At 42.7% G+C, this 21,808-nt stretch overlaps 1 protein-coding gene across 1 annotated transcript in view; it reads right to left on the bottom strand.

Annotated features, from left to right (window-relative positions):
* Window positions 1-21,808, bottom strand: part of LAMA4 (laminin subunit alpha 4) — a 131,123-nt gene that overhangs the window by 89,012 nt on the left and 20,303 nt on the right. The window contains exons 2-3 of the mRNA XM_084827324.1: window positions 10,696-10,797; window positions 8,215-8,339 (exon numbers count right to left, since the gene is read on the bottom strand). Coding sequence (XP_084683450.1) covers window positions 8,215-8,339; window positions 10,696-10,797 — 227 coding nt within the window. The remainder of the gene's footprint in view (window positions 1-8,214; window positions 8,340-10,695; window positions 10,798-21,808) is intronic.

Raw genomic sequence — 21,808 nt, forward strand, 5'->3', positions numbered from 1 at the left:
AATCTGTATTCATGCATGTGACTCCACCAATTTTATTTCTTCTGAGAGTTTGCTTGTTTTTAAAATGATTAATATGAATAGCTTTTGAAAGATTATGTGTAGGTGCTTTATTCTGCAGTGTAAAAGATACACAAGAAATATTTAAAATCCAAAGTGTGTCTCTGTGAAGCTATACAGAGGCAAACCGTATCTAGCAACTAGTCTTTTTTCCGTTTTTACTCTAGCATACGCACAAGGGGTCCAAATCTGGACCTCAGCATAGGGGCTAAGGATTTTTTTTGAAGATCTGCACCTGCTCTAGAGTTAAAATGAAGAAAATCCATCAAAGCAGACAGATATCGATTTAAAACATTTTTTGTTTTTTAAAAAATGGTTGCAAAAACATACACAAACGTGTTTGAGGGGCATTTTACTACCCCAAGCCATTTTCTAATCTGTCCTGGGGTGGTAAAATGCCCCCACAAACAAACGTGTCTGTGAAGTCTGAAGTATGTTATAAACTCAAAATATTAGAAAAGTATCATCAACTGTCAAGGTAAAATTTTAAGTAAAATATTTAATAACAAGATCTAATGTTTTTTGGTGTTGTGGTGTATTTTTCTACCGCCCATAACAAACCTATGGGTGAGGTGAATCTTCCCCATGAAATTTCACAGTTTGTGCAAACCTACTGACACCCAGAGGACTTAAGACTGCTTCCCTAGGCCAGTTTTCTTTGGATTATCCATGGGACATTTTTACACCCCCTGTACATTGCCTGTTTTGGGGGACATAAAGGGCTCCTTCACATGGCGCTTTTATCCTCTGATTGAGATTGCTCCTTCACGGAAGTTTGCAGGCTCTTTACATGCAGAGACCCTCCAGGGCATCTCCTGCACTAAATACACTTTGTTCCGTTTTTAAATAGATCGCAGATAATTAGCTATCAAATTACCCCATTGTGTTCCGCTTGAGTTCCCTCCATGAGAAGAGTTAAAGCGGCAAGAAGAGGAGTGAGATCAATGAAGGATAATGGAAGACTCAGATATGGGGAGAAGGAGCGGGGAAGGGGAGGGGGGAAAGGAAGTGCATGTGAAAAAGGGAGTCGTTGTGATCCTGCATTTAAAACGGAAGCAGAAAGCCCCGTTTTAAATGCAGGATTTTAGGCTGGCATGGAGATGTTCATAGACACCCCAATGGCAGATCAATAGATCCTGGGGATATTTAATGCTCCACATTGGGAGTGTCTCCAGAAAGTAAATGATAAGTGATAAGAAGCCAAAATTTGGGGACATTATGCAAGTGACAGAAAAAAACAGTGTCATGGGAGGACTATGTTGTAGGTAGGTCTACTTCTGCGTAAATTCTGCAATGAAAAGTGTACTCGGGGTCCCCTTCAAGCCACCCTCTTTTAGCAGGGTTCAATTTGTCTATTTTGTCCCTCATGATAATTCTCATCTGAGGAACTCTGATGGGATTCCAGGGGGATAGACATGTTTGTCTCCTGCAGCAACAACAGCGGAGTCTTGTAACAAATTTATTGTGGCATCAGCTTTCATAGCCAGAGTCTACTTTGCCATATGCATGAAACAGGTATATAATTCTGAGTATGGAGAGAAGATTTGTGAGGCTACCATGTATTTTTAAATAGAATTGTTAAAATCTACTATCTGATTTATATACCACCTTTTAGGGCACTATTGTCCCTTCAAGATTTCATAAAATTCAATTGTCATTATCATCATCATCCAATTAAAACCATATTACATCTCCTTAAAACTGAGCAGTAGCAGTAAAAACATCAACAGCAATTAATAAAAAGCAGGCTGATACTTAAAAAAAAAAAAAGACACGTTTTGCCAGTGTAGCACTTTGAGTGAAAACTGGACTGCTGGCAACTGAATTTTACTACATTTTACTGAACAGTCAAGGGACAGTGAGCCTCTTCAGATATTATATTTCAGGTGTAAACATAATTATGAAGGCTTCATGAAGGCTAATGCTTTTTTTCCCCTTTTTTTCTTTTTTAAGGTTGTGTCCAATGGTGTCCCTCTGCCAGTGGAATGGACACTGCTGGCAGACTGCACCCCCAAATCTGTTCTGGAGGGTTGAGAGACCCTCTGGGGAAGATTTGGGAGCCTGTGTGGGTTGCAGGGGATGGGATGGGAAGGGAAGGGAAACTCCCACTGCATAAGCAGGAGTCTGCTCATATAACATTGGATGTAGCTCATAGAAAAAGCATTTATTTTCTCTCCCCCGCCCCAATCACAAACAGATGATCACTGAAGGACTTGGATGTAGCCCACAAAGTATATGCCACAATACATTTATTAGCCTTAAAGTTGCTGCAAGACTGAGTTGCATCCAGTGGTAGCAGAAAGCGCTTCCATTTGCAGAAGACAAGGCACTCAATTTTTGCCAATCCTTTCTGCTTACTGCAGTAGCCCCTGTTTCCCCAAAGCTTCCCCTAATGCTTAGGGAACTCTCTGGAAGTGTATGGGATATAGCATGGAGGGCTGCAGTATATAGTGGTGGTGGGGGGGGGGGAGGAATCAGTGAAAATAAGGTGCCTTGACTTGCACAAGCAAAAGTGCACAGCCACCGTTAGATACACAACCCTTTTGAATCTGGTCGGATTGCTGTAACGAGGCCATTGGCAGGAGGCAGAATGCAAAGTCAGAATCTGGTATGTGTATTGTTTTCCCTACAAATTAAAAAAAGTACCAGTGATTCTGGCCTATATTTAACTTTTTAAAATTTCTGTTTCTAATCTAGTATTCGCCAGACTTAAAACGAGTGCATTTATTTGCCTTGTTTGGAGACATTCACAGTCAGTGAGGGTTCTGTAACGTTTTAATGATACCATTCCAACCAGGGTTTCAACCGTGAGATATTTCCCCCCACTTATTTTACATGAGTTAATTCCTTATTGTATTTAAAGAATCCATTCTTTTGGACATAACAACAATCTAAAAAATATTCTTGAATCTTATATAGGAGGGTTTGTTTTAAAGAAATTGTCATAAAATTCCTAGAAAATAAAAAAATCACAGCTGGTAGGGATTGGAACATGTAGTATCCAGTTGTTCCAAATGAATGATAGACTCTTTAATGGGAAGTCTTCTACAAGTTCCCAGGATATCAGATATGAATGGAAATACTCTGGCCAGAACACTCCCCCTGCCCCACCCCCAGCAAATACAATCCACACAGATGAGTCATAGAATCATAGAATCGTAGGGTCGGAAGGGGCCTACAAGGCCATCGAGTCCAACCCCCTGCTCAATGCAGGGATCCAAGTCAGAGCATCCCTGAGAGATGGCTGTCCAGCTTCTTCTTGAATGCCTGCAGTGTGGGAGAGCCCACTACTTTCCTAGGGAATTGACTCCATTGTCGTATCGCTCTAACAGTCAGGAAGTTTTTCCTGATGTTCAGCCGCAATCTGGCTTCCTGTAACTTGAGCCCATTATTCCGTGTCCTGCACTCTGGGATGATCGAGAAGAGATCCTGGCCTTTCTCTCTGTGACAACCTTTCCGGTACTTGAAGAGCGCTGTCATATCTCCCCTCAGTCTTCTCTTCTCAAGGCTAAACATGCCCAGTTCTTTCAGTCTCTCCTGATAGGGCTTTGCTTCCAGTCCCCAAGAACCACTGTGTATATCATGAATATGCCAGCTTGGAGCTTTCGATACAGTATTGGTCAGATTTATTGATCCCTTGGCTATGTTATTCAAATGGCTAACTCCTTCGTAGCAAAGTGGAACTTTGCAACAAAGAGAATTCTCTCTCCAAAACTTTCAAGATCTGGAGTCTGATTCTGCTTTTATTTCTTTAGCAATATCCTCTTAATATAATGGGAGAGGACAGAGAAAGGGAAATTAATTATTAAAATAATAGTTTACTCAGTTAAAAAAATAGTTAACTAACCAGGTAAGGATAGATATATATCACTAGATATTCAAGATAATGTACAAAGAGAAAGAGAGAGTGCGAGAGTTTGAAATCCTAACCACTCTAAGGGCAGGCAGCAATGGGTGTGCCCCTTATCTGAATCATTTATTAGAGAACACCCTTCATGTCCGAAGGGGAGACACACAGCTGCAATCAAACAGAACATGTGGAACAGCTGGAGCTGGGCATATAGAGCCCTTGGTAAAAAGCTGAAATCGCACTGATGAGTAGTTCTTAGGGAAGGGGGGCCAAGGGAAGGCCTGAATCCAGAACAGTTGACGTGCAGGATGTTAGCACTTTCAGAAATGCTCCCTGTGTGCATCCCCAGCTGCTGGACTGGGGAAGCAGGTGCACAGCACCCATTTGCTTGCGTTTCCTCACCCAGCTGGGGATATGTGTGTAGATATGGGATGGCATCACTGTAAACACTGAGTGGACAGTGTTTTGGAGCTGTTGCCAGGTGCAACATCCCCTCTCAGCTCTTGTCTTCTGAACAGCCCTATACATTTCTAGACAAGTGTCTCCCATTCGATAAGACGGATCTCATGGAGACATTAAGCTGACAACTTGACAGTGAACCTGTTGCTGTACAACATGAATCAGTCTTCACTTTGCATTTAAAAGGATGGCCTAATAAAATTGCCCCCAAACAGAACAGAAAATATTCTCAGGTGCCTGAAAAAACTTTTATTATGCCCAACATGTTTCCAAAATATAGCAGTAGGTAAAGATAATAAATTAGAACTTTTATCTAATATAACCCAAAGCAAAACTGTTCTTTAATGGTTATAGCTTATAAATGTGGTAAATTGTTGATGCATTTGAGTATGAGCTTTTCTACATGAGGCTGTTAATCGTTGTATCTACTTTCGGTTTCGTCAAGGAATTGAGATATGAGCTCTACATAAAGAGCTTTTCCTTTCCTGCCTTTCTGCTACGTGACCTCTAGGTGGCTATGCTATAGCAGAATAGCACTAATACACAAGCAGGAAAATATATTTTCTTTTGCTTTCAGAAACAATACCCCATTTTCCCCACTCTAAAAAAACCTGGGAAAGTGCTCTTAAAAAACAGAAGCAAAACTGGAGGATCATGTCATCATCTAAAGAACCCATAAGCAACCATGAGTAAGGAATCATGAGTGCACAAGAAATGCCTCATGTAGAAAAGTTCTATATTACTTCTTGTAACTTTTTATAAATGTTTATAGATTTTGGGAGTGTTCTGAACCATTAATAATGTTTTCCATGACAGCCCCTGAGGAAGGAAAGTCCTTTCTGCGATGCATTGGCCACAAACATTTTTTCAGGTACCTGATACAATTTTCTTTTCTGTTTTGGGACACATAACTGCCTTCCTAGCTTGCTGTTTCCCCAATAAATTTGCCCCCACAGGCTGAGATGAGGCAGGTGACTACTAGGGGATGGGGATTCCCTGGGGGTGACAACTCAATTGTGGAATGCCCTCCCCAGAAAGGTTTACCTGGTGCCATGTTTATGGTCATATAGCCCCCAAGAGCCTTTCCAAAATGGAATTTGGCCCTCAGGCTGGAAGAGGTGCTGCACCCTGCTTTATTGAGAGGGGGCATGGGTTCCAAGGAAAGGGGTGTCAGGTGAAGATTGAGGATTCTATAAAACCCAGTGCAATTGAGAAGGCTGAAGTAACTTTAGAGAGGACAAATGAAACAACCTCTCTGATACAGCTGTTGAGTAGAAGCTGTGAAAAATATATACTGAGAGACTCAGTGGTAGAGTTCATTGCTTGCAAAAGGTCCCAGGTTTAATCCTTGGCATTTTTCCAGTTAAAGGACCAGGTAACAGGTGACAGAAAAGCCCTGAGACCCCGGAGATCTGCTCCCTGTCAGAGCAGACAAAACTGGGCTAGACAGACAAATAATCTGACTCTTTTTGATCTCACATTTTCACTGCTCACATAGGAAGGTGCCTTATACTCCTGTGAGAACAAAACCAGATATGGAAGAATACTGGTGGAGAGCTTCTCAATGTTCTCCACATGACTCATAAACTGGTTGGGAGTCTATAAATAATTGGGCAGAATTCACCTGCTGTGAATCAGTGGAATCTCACTAAACTATTTTTTTTAACTCCTGCTGGTAGATCCATACTTCATTCCATGCAGAGGTGGTAGGAGTTTGTTTGTTTTTTTAGCAATAGATAAGGTCTATCTATTGGGCTTTATATGGCATGCCAGTCCTATATTGCAGGCTGCCTACACTAAGTTCTTGTTAAATCCTTCGCTCTTGAAGGCTGCCTGCCTTGAACTGAGAAAATAAAAGGTCTTTCAATACTCTGGAGCAGACTGGAGTGTGGTATGTGTCACAGGAGTTGCAGGGAAGAGAGGAAATCAGTGAAAATTGCCCCTTTCTTTGTTGGAAATCTTCTATGAGTGGAGGGAGCTAGTTGGATTTTGCCCAGTGGGAGCACAGATCAATTCATGCTCTGCAATTAATCATCTGGCATTAAATTTCACACAAAGGGATCCTCAGGTTATTCTGTAGAGAGGAAGATTGTTCTGCAAGTTTGTATGGCATACAGCTCTATGAGCTAGAATAGGTTGTCATTAGTTTAAATTTGTTCATCTTTGGAGACATAGCAGAGCAATTAAACATTCTCAGTAGGCTTTGTATCAGTAGCGTTTCCTTACCTACTGTAGTGATTCCCCCCTCTGCCATTTATTTGATGTTGGTCTTTTAATCTCCCTATAAAGACTTAAAAGGTAAACCAATCTAAAATGTACACAGGCACATGGTATCAGAACAGGACTCAGATATTACCACTGTAATGTCACATATGGAGGCTGCCTGGCAATTTTTTTTTAAAGAAAACAAACAAACCTATATATTTTTACACTGTGAAATGAATACCAAAGGGAGAGAAATGGATTCTGTGTGTGTGTGTGTGTGTGTATACAATGGCCTCAACACCCAGCTTTCACAAAATATTTTTGCAGAGCCAGCAAAGTTTATGAATTATGGAAAACGCAAACTATAAAAAAGGCTTACAAGCAAAGGGAATGAAATAACTCAAAACAAAACAAAACAAAAAATAATCCTCAAGAGAAAATGAAATGTCCTTGCATATCTTTAGCTTCAAGGATAAACATCACAATGGAATTTACATAGATAAGAAGCCAGTTTTCTTTTGTATCTCAGAAATATTCAGAGGTTATGCAACATAAATGACCAAGAACTTTGTGTTGCTATTGTCTGGGAATGTAATTTTCTGTCACAATGAGGGGATTATCTTCCCACAAAGGGAAGATAACTTTCCCCATGATGTGGTGTTCAGCGATTCATCCAGAATTCTGCATATCGTTGGTGGATGTGCCAAGGAGCAACTACTGTGATTTTGTTAATACTTTCATTCTTTGGAGCTCCTGTCATGCTCTGTGATCCATCTCTGTTTTGCAAAGGCATTGGTTTGAAGGCTTGGGATATGTTTTCCTGACAGCATCCTGTACACTACGTTTGGTGCTGTAGCGTGCAATCAAGAATGAAATAAGTGCTCTTGAAAAAGGTAGATATCCTTTCCTCAGGGCATATATAGGATATCTGCATAACAGCCATAACACACATTGATACATGTTAATGCACATTAGGCTGGTGGGGATAAGCCTTCTTAGCAGTGGCCCCTCAATTGTGAAACTCTGTTCCAATTAGAACTCTGTCCACCATCATTATAGACCTTCTAGCAGACCCCAAAGATAGTTATAGGCCATTTACCTTACTATAACTGAGTAAGGACTTTACTGGGTGCCATTGTATATATGGTGTTATCTGGTTTAAATCATTAATTTGGATTTTATTCTTGCTTTATTGTTTTTTTAATCATTGTTCTATTGTGTTTTGTGGTTTTAAATGTTGCCTAAAGGGTGGCTTATAAATCTTTTTCAATAAAATAAAAATAAAATAAATAGCAAACCTTTAGAAATGGACATGGATATGAAACGGCTAAAGCAACAGAATTTTGCAGAATGACCAGCAAATGTACACATTATCTATTTTGTACATTTATCAGTCAATGTACAAAATTCCTGTTTCTGCCATATAGTTACAGGTATTTCTCACTGCTTTGGGGAATTCATGCATTTTCTCAAACTGACTATAAAAGCAAATAGGTTAAATAAAAAAACACACTTATCTTGTTCCTTTGTCTAAATGTTTGTCAACATTTCCCCCTGCCTTGGGAAGCCTATCTGGCCATGAGTAGCAGTAGGAGGGACAGCTGTGAGAGGCAATAGCATAAAATAAAACCCATGTAACATACTTGGCAACCTGTGGTAAGGGACAAGGGCAAGGTTGGCAGAAGCTGGGCGCACCCCTGGTAACATCTCCCAGGTAGCCAGCTGGACATCGTTCACAGTGGTCTCCAGTTGTGTTTCTTTGACAATCCTGCGATTTTTTAAAGAGAGAGAGAACAACAACAACAATCTCGCCATCAGTAAAGGAAGGAGCTTCTAATTCAAAGCTAGCAGAAATGATTTATTTCATCGCCCTTAGCAAGCAGAGCGAGAAGGCCCTGTGCCCGGTTACCAAACCCTTCCAGGTATTGACTGCAAGGGCTTGTCACTGACAGTGCACTGCCAACGGAGCTGTTTTGAACAGTGATCCTGGCCTGCTGGAGTGTGTTGACAAAGCACAGTCAAGATCAGGGCTATTTTTGAAGGCAGGTGCGTATCTGCAGCCAGTTCAGGCTCACAACAACCCCGGCCTTTCCCACCATCAGAGAAACTGGTAGCATGCAGAGCTGTCCATAGCTGGATGTACTTGAAATCAGCATCTCATTTTCTTGGTGCTTACTCAGAGTCAAAACTGCTTACTGATGTATATGCAGGCTAAGCTACAATTATCAATAGATTTCGTTTCGTTTCGTTTCGTTCCATTCCATTTATTATATTTTTATACCTCCCCATAGCTGAAGCTATCTGGGCAGTTCACAAAAATTACAAACCGTTAAAAATACATTATATAAAATATAAAAACCATTCATATAATGACATAAAACAAATAACACACACAACAACAACAACATATACCTAAAACAATCAGCCAGAGACAATCAGAGACTCATTAAATGCTGCCAAAAGCCTGAGAGAAGAGGGCAGCTTTAACCAGGCGCCAAAAAGATGACAATGTTGGCGCCAAGCAGGCCTCATCAGGGAGATTATTCCATAAATGGGGAGCCACCAACAAAAAGGCCCTCTCCCTTGTTGCTGCACTCCAAGCCTCTCTCAGAGGAAGCTCCCAGAGGAGGGCTTTGGATACAGAGCATAGTGTACAGGTCGGTTCATGCTGGGAGAGGCGTTCTGTCAGGTACAGTGGTCCCGAGCCGTGTAGGGCTTTATACGTCAAAACCAGCACTTTGAATTGGGCTCAGAATAATATAGGCAGCCAGTACAAGCGGGCCAGAATTGGTCTTATATGTTCAGACCTTCTGGTCCCCATTATCAGTCTGGCTGCTGCATTTTCCACAAGCTGCAGCTTCCAAACCACCTTCAAAGGCAGCCCCATGTAGAGTGCATTGCAGTTACCTAACTTGGAGGTTACCAGAGCATAGAAAACTGAAGGCAGGCTATCCCTGTCCAGATAGGGGCGCAGCTGGGCCACCAACACTCTGTGTCACTGAGGCTACTTGAGCAAGCCTCAAGTGACAAAATGACTCCAGGAGGACCCCCAAGCTATGAACCTACTCCTTCAGGGGGAGTACAACCCCATCCAGAACAGGTTGAGTACCCTCCTTTCAAAGAGGATGCAGTCTAGTTTATGCAACTGTTCATTCTTTGTAAGAAAATGTTTGAAAGGGAGTCTTACACACATTAAGAAAATCACACATTAGCAGCAGTGATTGAGAGGTTGGTGTTGGTCATTTTATTCAGAATTCAAATGTTCATGATCTCTGACATAGTGATGCATCACATTGTTGCGAGCTTCAGAAAATGGGAAAGAAGAAGATGTTAAAATCTCCTTTTTTCAAGCACTTAATAGTTGCTTTTAGCATTATTATGAAAAACAAAACAAAAACTTGTAGATTGTGCAGGCTTTACCTATCCCATTGCATTCTAGCTACCTGGATGGGCAGAATACCATTTTCTGTATCTGTTCTATCAACACACACACACACACACACACACACACACAATTTAAAGAAAAAAATTCTCAGGAAGGGATCCAGGTCTCATTCCATTTCACCACTTGCTAATGCTATTTCTGTACAGGCACACTGAAATGAATGATCTACAGTTTTAAATTCCAGTCTTCTGGCTTGATTCCAAAAGTGTTCATGTGTATACTCTGTGAACGCAGTCCTTTGAACCCAATCTTTTCCCTACGTTTTCCTTTCAGAAACTACCTTCCCTGCACCACACACACAATTTTGGGGATTTGGTACAAGAGCATTGTACAGGGAAACATGGGGAAAATATTGAGCATATAAATGGGCAAGTTTTCCCTTGAATTGCTCTTGCCCCTAATAGGGATGACAGATCAGTCTATCTCTGGTCTGTGTCAATTTCTCATGTCTTCGTTCATAACTCTGTTCTGCCCCATTTTTTTTATTAATGTGCAATTTGTTCTAAAAAGCCACACACAAAATTATAAATACATATTTAAATATGTATTTTTGAATAATTTTCTCACAAAATATGCATTTTGTTTGTTAATGATTTGACTTTTCACTCCAGATCCCATTCGCAACTACTTGAGAGGAGCAGTGCATTCACAAATTTAGTAACCAGGATAGGCTACCTACCACACAAACTCCAGATCCATCAAGGCATTTGTATGCATTGTTGTTGCAATTACAAGGGCTGCATTCTCCTGAAAACGTTTGGAAAAACCCTTCTTGGCATCTCTGCAACAAAAGCACAAGAAAAAAATTTAATATGGATACATGTAGGTATCCATAGATTAGGTTTTTTTGTAAAACCACTCTACACTTGTGTAACCCTTTGGTGGCAGGAGATACAGGCATACAGCAGTGAGTGAGGGAGGAAGAGATGGTTGAAGGAATGACAAAGATGTGCCAAAACAAAAAGAGATTGGTGAGAAGGTTGACAAGTGAAAGAACTGATATGAATGGGAAAGTAGCACATGAGAAAAGTTGGGAGGCCAAATGATTCTCATATGTCTTGCTGTTTGTATAGTTAGGTGGCAGGCTGCAAGGAAGAGAGTTGTGTGCACTGAGATTTATCAGCCACAAGGCTGCCAGCCTCTAGAAAACTTTTATTATTGAACAGATAACAAACATTCTTCAGATAAAATACATTCTTGTACTTCTATGACCACCTTGGTAGAAGACTGATAAAACAGGCCTTTGGAGCCAGTGTCTTTGAAATAAAAGAGACATTCGGCAAAAATGTGAAACTTGGTGCCCTCCAGATGTATTGGATTACAACTCCCATCATCCCCTAGCCAGCCACCAGGTTGGGGAAGGCTGATCTAGATGTTGTTACTTTGAGTATTAAGTCCTAGGAGCTTGGCTCTCCTCTTGCCATGGATAAAACCAGAAGAGTCGAAGTTTATTAAGTGTATGCCAGTTGTAAATGGGAAAAAATAGGTCCAGAAAGCTGACTTTCCTAATTTATGGCGCAATCCTATTCAGATAGGCAGCGGCTGCCTCTGAACTCGGAGGCAACCGCCTGTCCCATGCAGGGCAGGAGAAGCACGGATGGGATCATTCGCTCCGTGCTTTGCCTGCCCTGTATTTCCTGTCTAGCAGAGGGAGGGCGGATCAGGGGAGGAGGCTGCTGTACGACACATTGGATGTGTTGTACAGGCATTTCTGCCCTCCCTGCCCCTTTCCGGCCACTCTGTGCTCCTCTTGCAAGCGTGGAGCACAGGGCTGTTCCACACTGCCTCCAAGGCAGTATGGAAGTGAGGGGAGGTCGGCTCACGGAAAACCAGATATTCTATGGCCGTCTAGCCACTGACTAGGGGCCATAGGATTGCTCCCTCCGATACCCAATTAAAATAATTTGAGTATAATTGTTCATATTTGTTTCTTCTTCTTTTATTGGGAGAACACAGCGGTGCTCCATCTAATGCCTCTAGTACTAAAAAGATGCATCGTCAGAGCATCTGGATGAGTGTTTGAGTGCCTAAATGTTCCTTGGTACATAAAATAATTGATTGGAGTGTATATGCAAATATGGAACATAATCAATTTGGCAAGCCGCACTTGGTCTCTCTGTTGCATGAACAACTTTAACCACCTCTGCACTCACTGGCCTGTATTTAAGACAGCGGGTAGACTGAAATATAAAGTCCGTATTTCAATTGTTTCTTTAGGATTAAAGCATTTCTTTGCTATGCAGTTCGGTTCAAGCCAAAGGTGGTGGGAATTATTTTTTCCAGCCCATGGATGAGGAGACCAGTTTATTTAACAGTTGTTTCACTAATCACTATAAACCCTTGAAACTCAGAAATATATTTTATGTTGTTTTGACACCCGCATTTTGGTGTGTGTGTGTGTGTTTAAGGCACAAGGCGCAATAATACCAAAGCGGTGATTGGCGTCTTCTTTCATTAATGTTGCTAACTCTAAACCAGACAATAAGCGGAATTACTTCCTCTTCCCTTTTAGCTTCCTTATCTTGCATCAGCCATCATTCATAGCACAGTGTGAAGTCAAGAACTGAGAGATAAGAAAACATGATATAAAAATGAAAGGAAGTGTCATGGTCAAAGCAGAAACAAAACAAACGTCAACATAAAACAGGAAGTTTGTGCACTGGAAAGTACTTTTTAAAAAGTGCATTGTGATGTCTGGGTAACAGACTGCATCCCCCCATGCACAGCCTAGAGTTCAATATGATTGGAGATCAGGTGTGCTGACTGAACCACTTATCCTCCTTGCCTGTTAGCTCCTCATTCTCTGGTTATGAGAATTTCTGGGTGCATTTGCACAACACACTAGCCCGTCGTGGGTGACAAGCTATGCACTGTGGGTTCTTCTGTGAACAACCCACAGTGCGTGATTTGCACACCCGACAGACTATCGGGCTTGCTGTGGCTTATTTTCCCCCTCCTTCCCCCTCCTTCCAACTTGGTACTCCACCCAGTATCCCAGGGCCCTGCGTTGTAGAACCTGTCTTGTCTGCATGTCCTGAACCCCTCCCCACTCTGATCGGTACTCCCTTTTTGGTCACCAGCATTTTTTTCTTTAAATTTTTTGTGTCAGTCTTTCACAACAGCTCTATAGCACCATGAAGAAATTTTTTAAAAGGGGGAAAACTGCGAAGGAGTGTGGGGATGAAACTGACCAAGACACTGGCAGAATGGTGAAAGTAGAGAAAACATCAGGTACAGGCAGTACAATGTGGGAGGAATCAAACAGGAACAGGATGTCCCTGGCAGCTGTCAGTCGCTCCATTGGAATAGCACCATGAAGATTTTTTTTTTTTTAAAGGGGAAAGTCCTTCACATTACCAACTTTGCAATGGGATGGCCAGGATTTAAAAGATGGACCTGACCCCATTTCTTTTTTCCTTATAGTGCACACCTCCCCAAGTCAGCATAGCCTCTTTTTCATAGAAAAGTGCATGCCGTCCCACTTTCCCCTCCCAATTGGAGTGCAAATGCTGGAACATGATTTTTTTTAAGGTGGGGAACCAATGATAGAGCCTCCAAAGTGACATTTGGGCACCATTGGAGGGGCTGCCATTGGTGAGGGAGGCTTGAAGCAGCTTGGTCGCGATAGCGAACAGAGATCGTGCTCGCAATCGGGAAGAGCAGTGGAGGTTTTTGCCGCTCTTTCTGAATGACTTGCTCACTGTTTCCCTCATCCCAGGATGGATTGGGTGTCCTGGGTTCGGACAACATGCCAACCCATCATGGGTAAAGCAATCCCAAGAACAAGCCATTGGTTGTTGCCAATGGCTTGTTTCAAAAAATTAACCCACCCCTTGGGAAGCTGTCCAGGTTCAGACGAAACGCTAACCCATCATGGGTAGTCACCTATGATGGGTTGGTGTGTCATGCAAACCTGGTCTCTGTCTCCTCAGTCCAACCAACACAGTGCAGGAAACCTAAAATCTGAGCTGATGCACAGAATATCTGACATACGAGAGCTGTTTAAAATTTGAGTACATGGAACCTTCCAGCTCAGTGTGAATGATAGGTACAGAGCAGCTATTATCCACTGCTTCAAACACTACCTCAAAATTACAACTGAAGAGCAATCTTAGGGCTCCTAGATGGCATCTAGGAGCATAGGATGCTGCGGATTTCCCCCTCCAAGGCTGTAAACAGAGCTACAACTTCAGAGAGGGAAATCTGAACTGGGATTGTCCCACCTCCCCCACCAAGCCCCTCCCACCAGCTGCTGTGGAAAGATCTAGGGCAGCTTCTTTCTGAAGCTCCAACCTTGGGAAGGAGAAGAGGTGGGAGGGTTGGGGACATGCCAGGGGGTAGGGAGAGGAGAGGCTGTAAATCTTCCAGATCCAATGGCCTCTCAGCCCCTAGTCATCTAGATGGGCTCAGAGGTCCTTACAGGGAGAAATACTGCAAAGGAGGATGGAGAGGATGAAAAGCTGTTCCTGCCCTGTTGGCAACAGCCCAGGAGGGCATGATCAGAAGCCTCTGTGAATCCTTCCATCATTTGCGCATCAATCCCATAGCATTGCACCTTTTGGCTGCAGTCCTATACCCTGTTTCCTGGGATTAAGCTCCACTAACCTCAGTGGGACTTACAGTCAGGGCCAGAAATATTGGAACAAGGATAACTGTTTTGCCAGTTGGCCTCTGTACACTACCACATTGAAGTTGAAAAGAAACACACCCAGATGGGAGCGAAGTCAGGACTTTCAGCTGTAATTCAAGGGGTCTGACAAAAGTGGGGCACTAACCATTCAGGAAGGACAGCCAGTGGCATACACACACACCCATCGTTAGTGGCTCATAAGTAATGGAACGAATGGCTGACAAGCAGCTGCATGGCCAGGTGTGGCCTGTTTCCTGGGTACCCCATGACCAATGAAGCAGAGAAAAGGCCTGGAGGTGGTTCTGAGTGTTACATTTGCATTTTGTGGCTGTTCACTGGAACTCCCAACATGAGGTCCAAAGAGGCGTCCATGCGAGTGAAGGAGGCCATCATTAGGCTGAGGAAACAAAATAAACCCATCAGAGAGATAGCAAAAACAGTGGGAGTGGCCAATATAACAGTTTGGAACATCCTGAAAAAGAAGGAATTAACTGGCAAGCTCAGCAACAGCAAAAGGCCTGGAAGACCACGGAAGACAACTAAAGTGGATGACTGCAGAATTCTGCTCATGGTGAAGAGGAACCCTTTCACAACATCTAGCCAGGTCAAGAATGCTCTTGAGGAGGTAGGCATGTCATTGTCAACATCTACAGTCAAGAGACAGCTTTATGAATGTAAATACAGAGGCTTCACAACAAGGTGCAAACCACTGGTAATGCTCAAGAACAGACAGGCCAGATTAGCCTTTGCCAGCAGACACCTAAAAAAGCCTGCCCAGTTCTGGAATAAGATTCTTTGGACTGATGAAACCAAGATTAACTTGTACCAGAATGATGGGAAGAGAAAAGTATGGAGAAGGAAAGGAACAGCTCATGATCCAAAGCATACCACATCATCTGTCAAACATGGTGGAGGCAGTGTTATGGCATGGGCATGTATGGCTGCCAATGGAGCCGGGTCAGTGGTGTTTATTGATGACCTGATTGCTGATAAAAGCAGCAGGATGAATTCTGAAGTGTATAGGGCTATACTTTCTGCTCAGATTCAGCCGAATGCTGCCAAACTGATAGGACGCTGCTTCATATCGCAGATGGATAATGACCCAAAACATACAGCAAAAGTGTCAGGGTGGAAACTGAGCCGATAGAACCCCAGAGCAGTTCTGATTCTGAGGCGGATCAGCAATCCGTGGGAGAGGAGCCAGCTCATCCCTCACAGGCACAGCAGCTGGCAGAGATTCCTCCTGCCAGAATTCCTGAGATAGATAGTGATCCTAGCAGTGAGAAAGTGCGGGAACGGGGCTTGCTAGACGCTCGACGCAGACGCAGGGAGCAACGAGCGATGGAGGGCGCAGAAAGGAGGCGTAGCGCCCGTTTGGTGTGCAAGCAACGGCTGCCTCCCATGGACCCAAGGGAAAGAGGGAGGATCTCTCCTTAGCCCATAAGTTCAGGGTCTTCAAATGACTCTTCTTCAAACGGGGATCAACTGCCTACTCGGATCATAGGCTACTCTGCTGTTCCTTGCATAGTCGCTGGTGATTAGCATCTGAATGAATCATTAAGTTGTAAAAGGATTAAAGCCTTGAAAAGAATCCGTGTGTCTGTGTCTTGAATTGGCTATTGGAGTCTACTGAAAGAGGCCGCTAGGGCATTCCTGACAAAAAGCTACCCAAGAGTTTCTGAAGGCAGAGAAGTGGGATGTTCTTCAATGGCCAAGTCGGTCACCTGATCTCAACCCAATAGAGCATGCTTTTCACTTACTGAAGACAAGACTGAGGGCAGAAAGACCCACAAACAAGCAGCAGCTGAAGGCAGCTGCAGTAAAGGCCTGGCAAAGCATCTCGAGGGAGGAAACTCAGCATTTGGTCATGTCCATGGGTTCCAGACTTCAGGCAGTCATTGACTGCAAAGGATTTTCATCCAGGTATTAAAGGCGACCCTTAAGTTTGAAATTATGTTGGTTTACTTATGAGCCACCAACAATGGGAGTGTGTGTATGCCACTGGCTGTCCTTCCTGAATGGTTAGTGCCCCACTTTTGTCAAACCCCTTGAATTGCAGCTGAAAGTCCTGACTTCGCTCCCATCTGGGTGTGTTTCCTTTCAACTTCAATGTGGTGGTGTACGGAGGCCAAGTGCCAAAACAGTTATCCTTGCTCCAGTATTTCTGGCCCTGACTGTACTTCTGAATAGACTTATATAGGATTGCACTGTTGTTAGAAAAACCACTACAGGCCTTAAGGTTCATGAGCACTGTCCCACTAATGGTGACTGCACACATTATCCAGAGCACTATGAGTCAGACGCATCTTCTTTTCCTGCTTTCACGATAACACACAAAGAGGAAACTTACACTTTGTGGTCATGGTGAAATGTTCAAGTTCCACATGAAACTGGAACATGTGTATCTGTCTGCAAGAGACATGCTCACGGTCCCCCTTTACAGATTTCACCAGAAATACAAAGCATCTCAAACTTACCGAAGTTACAACAAACATTCAAAAGAACGTATTATGGAATGTTGTGAATATTTATTCATTTATACTGTAGTGCTCTGGCAGCATTTGTTGTATTCTGCTAAACTAAACCAAGTCAGGAATCTGACTTGGATTCCTGCATTGAGCAGGGGGTTGGACTCGATGGCCTTGTAGGCCCCTTCCAGCCCTACTATTCTATGATTCTATGAAAAAAATAACTACTCAAAGGGTACATCACACGAAGCTTTTATCCTGCTATTGAGATGGCTCTGTCACAGAAGTTTGCGGGCTCTTTAGATGACGCCGTTACCCTCCGGGGTGTCTCCTGCAATTTCCCCCAGCTTATCCCGTGTTTTCCCCAAACGTAATAAATGTGGTATTTTTTTCCAGCCCATGGAATAGGAGCAGCATGTCCTCCCCATGAAATTCTCCAATAGCAGAAGAAACTGCTATGCCTGCCGTGGGAGTTTGTTTTCAGTTGCTGGGTGGGAGTGGGGGTGGTCAGGATGATGAAGGCATTGAGGATGGGAGCGGGGCGTGCAGGAGCAGATTTGACAGGCGCAAGGGCAAGAATTGCCTGTTGATTGCAACTCCTGCCTCCGCTGAAGTCTTGCTGAGGAAGGACTTTCCTTGATTCCCAGGTGTCTGCCATGTAAATGCTTGAGCACATTTCTCAGTTGGAAGGAGAAGAGGGTAAAATGCCTCCCTGCAACGAAGGGAGACACATCTGATCCCTCACCCCACCAAGCTCAGAAGCAATGTCCTCTGTTGTTTCAGAGCACCCTATTAAGTTAGGTGGGACTTACTCCCAAGTAATGTGTCGAGGGTTGCAGACTTACAGGGTGATCTTACATTTTATGTCTACTCAGAAGTTTGTCAGAGGTTTCCTGGGGGCTGCGAGAAGACAGTACAGCAGAAGTTAAGCTACGAAAACAAGACTCCCCTCCCCTCCTTTGCACGCATGCCAGGCGGGACAAAGGCACTCCCTCAGTTCAAACCATGTGACTGCCATGTAAAGAAACCCTCCCTAATCCCGCAAAGAAACCGAAAGCAAGACACTCCGGAAAGGATGTGGGTTTTTGCTTAATGTAGAAACACCCTCTGAAAACAACTGCTATAGGATAATAGAAAGCAACCTTCATTTCTGATTTTCAGTTGGAAGGAGAAGAGGGTAAAATGCCTCCCTACAACGAAGGGAGACACATCTGATCCCCCACCCCACCAAGCTCAGAAGCAACATCCTGTTGATTCAGAGCACCCCATTAAGTTCAAAGGGGCCTACTCCCAAGTAAGTGTGCCAAGGGTTGCAGACTTATAGGGCAATCTTATGTCTACTCAGAAGTAAGTCCCATTGAGTTCAATGGGGTTTACTCCCACTTAAGTGTGCTGAGGGTTGCAGACTTATGGCACAAACTTTCATTTTCAGAAGTAAGTCAGAGGTTTCCTGGGTGCTGTGAGAAAAGAGTACAGCAGGAGTTAAGTTATGAAAACAAGATCCTGCCCCCCCCCCTCATTTGCACACATGCCAGGGAGGGAGGAAGGCACTCCCTCAGTTCAAACCACATGGCTGCCTTGTAAAGGAGCCCTTCCTAATTCTGCAAAGAAACTGAAAGCAGGAAGCCCCGGAAAGGATGTGGATTTTTGTGTGTCTGTTGCTTAATGTAGAAACACCCAAAATGCCTGTATATGCTTGATTGCATAGTAAGAAGAAAAATCTTCCTCTGCTGGGTGAAAAATTGCTTTTCATCTTTTAAAGGCAGGCAGTTTTTATATTTCCTGGTTCTGTGGAATACCTCACATGCTTTCAGGTTCTAAAACGAAATATTATTTGACCTTTCTAAGGTATCACCACAACAGAATCAATGGCTGAGCAACTCACTGCTTGTGCATGTACTTGTTTGGTGGCATTTTTATTGTTGGCTAAATAGATTTCACCCAGGATTGTTGAAATGGTACATCATGCTACGCTGATGGCAAGTAATTACTTGTAAATTGCTCTTAGCCACTGCTTAATATATGGACATAAGACACAGTTCTTTTTAAAAACAACACATTTCAGTTTATTGTTATCAGACATTATACATAACCATTAACTTCAAGAACAATTATATAACCCAGCTTTACAAACATCAATTCCAAAGTACTACAGATATTCTTAAAATCACATTGTCAAAAGGTCTATTGGTGCTAAACCTGAAGGCCTATGGGCATATGACAAAATCCTACTCTTGAAGCTAAGCAAGCCTGGCTTTGCAACCTGTCTGCATGGGTGACTAGGAATCTTACACAATGTATCTTGCTCTGAGCTCTTTGTAAATTGAACAGTATATAATATTAATAAAACTAAAAACAGGCTTGTTTCTTTTTAAAAATTATTTATTAATATTATCAGTAATACAATAACATAACAGTACTGTATCTAAATTTCCACAAAATAATAAATACCAACAACCTATAGTATTCTACAATAAACATATATAATTTTTATTCCTATGGTATGTTGTATATGTTTACCTAGGGAAATAGTGGGCTGTCCCACACTGGAGGCATTCAAGATGAAGCTGGACAGCCATCTGTCAGGGATGCTCTGACTTGAATTCCTGCACTGAGCAGGGAGTTGAACTTGATGGTCTTATAGGCCCCTTCCAACTCTACTATTCTATGATTCGTTGATTCCACCAAGTCCAAGAGGATATTATGCAGGATATCTAAAATGATTGTTAGAACAGAGTTAACAGGAAATCAAAATCAGATTAAATGGGAAAGGGATTTTTCTAGGAGCCTACCACTAGAAGTATGACTATGGACATACACTTATTACTACAAGTGAACCATTTGTATGAATTTCAAAGAAATGTTTTACAAGTTGATTTGTAGATGATATTTGGCCCCCTTGAAATTGAATAGAATTTATCCTGTAACAGAACATAAATGTAGGAGGTGTAGTTTGGGAAGAGTAGGTAAATATCACACCTTATGGACTTGCCTCTAAAATAAAAGTTACTGGATAGAAATCTTAAAAGAAATCAAGGACATGAGAGGATATGACATACCATTAGACCCATCTTATTTTGTTGTGTTAGGGAAATATTTAATAAAGAAGACATCACAATGGTTGTGCGTGTAGTAATACCTGTCTGCATGGCTATCTCTTATAACTGGAAGATCACCCGAACAATGAATTAAGTAAAAAAAAAAAAGTGAGGTATGGTTTATGATAGAAACTTTATATGATCAAGTAGACAAATCTGGTAAGAATTAGGGAAGGGAGAAAATAGGAGAATAAGTATACAGGAAAATGGAGTCATTCATAGGATTCTGGACTAAAAAAGTTTAGGATGTTGTAAATCTATATAGATTGTTGTTCAGTCGTTCAGTCGTGTCTGACTCTTCGTGACCCCAGGGACCATAGCACGCCAGGCCTTCCTTTCCTGCGCTCTCTCCTGGAGCGTGCTCAAGTCCATATTCATTGCATCCGTGATGCTATCTAGCCATCTCATCCTCTGCCGTCCCCTTCTCCTTTGGCCTTCAGTCTTTCCCAGCATCAGGGTCTTTTCCAGGGAGTTTTCTCTTCGCATTAGGTGGCCAAAATATTGGAGCTTCAGTATCTGTCCTTCCAATGAGCACTCAGGGTTGATTTCCTTTAGGATGGACTGATTTGACCTCCTTGCAGTCCAGGGAACTCGTAAGAGTCTTCTCCAGCACCACAGTTCGAAAGCATCAATTCTTCGGCACTCAGCCTTCCTTATAGTCCAGCTCTCACAGCCATACGTTACTACTGGAAAAACCATAGCTTTGATTATACGGACCTTTGTCAGCAAGGTGATGTCTCTGCTTCTTACTATGCTGTCTAGGTTTGTCATAGCTTTCCTCCCAAGGAGCAAGCGTCTTTTAATTTCATGGCTACCGTCACTGTCTGCAGTGATCTTGGAGCCCAAGGAAATAAAATCTGTCACTGCTTCCATTTCTTCCCCTTCTATATGCCAGGAAGTGATGGGGCCAGATGCCATGATCTTCGTTTTTTTAATGTTAAGTTTCAAACCAGCTTTTGCACTCTCCTCTTTCAACCTCAACAAGAGGCTCTTGAGATCCTCTTCACTTTCTGCCATTAGGGTGGTATCGTCTGCGTATCTGAGGTTGTTGATAATTCTCCCGGCAATCTTAATTCCGACCTGTGATTCATCCAACCTGGCGTTTCTCATGATGTACTCTGCATATAAGTTAAATAAGCAGGGTGACAATATGCAGCCTTGTCGTACTCCTTTCCCAATTTTGAACCAATTGGTTGTTCCATGTCTGGTTCTTACTGTTGCTTCTTGACCCTCGTACAGGTTTCTCAGGAGACAGGTAAGGTGGTCTGGTACTCCCATCTCTTTAAGAATTTGCCACAGTTTGTTGTGTTCCACACAATCAAAGGCTTTAGCGTAGTCAATGAAGCAGAAAGAGACGTTTTTCTGGAATTCTCTTGCTTTCTCCATGATTCAGCGAATGTTGGCGATTTGATCACTAGTTCCTCTGCCTCTTCGAAACCCATCTTGTACTTATAGATTGATAGGCACCATCCAATGTAATAAGAGTAAGGGCTAAACTGCACACTGTGTTGAATACATAGTGTGCAGTTCCATTTCTTTTCTTTAACCTCCAGATAAGATCATAGGTCCCCAGTCCAGATCAGGACCCTTCCCATC

This window comes from Heloderma suspectum, chromosome 1 (genome assembly GCF_057233095.1).
Source record: "Heloderma suspectum isolate Gila_16-S chromosome 1, 16-S_ref, whole genome shotgun sequence".
In the NCBI taxonomy this organism is placed as follows: domain Eukaryota; kingdom Metazoa; phylum Chordata; class Lepidosauria; order Squamata; family Helodermatidae; genus Heloderma; species Heloderma suspectum.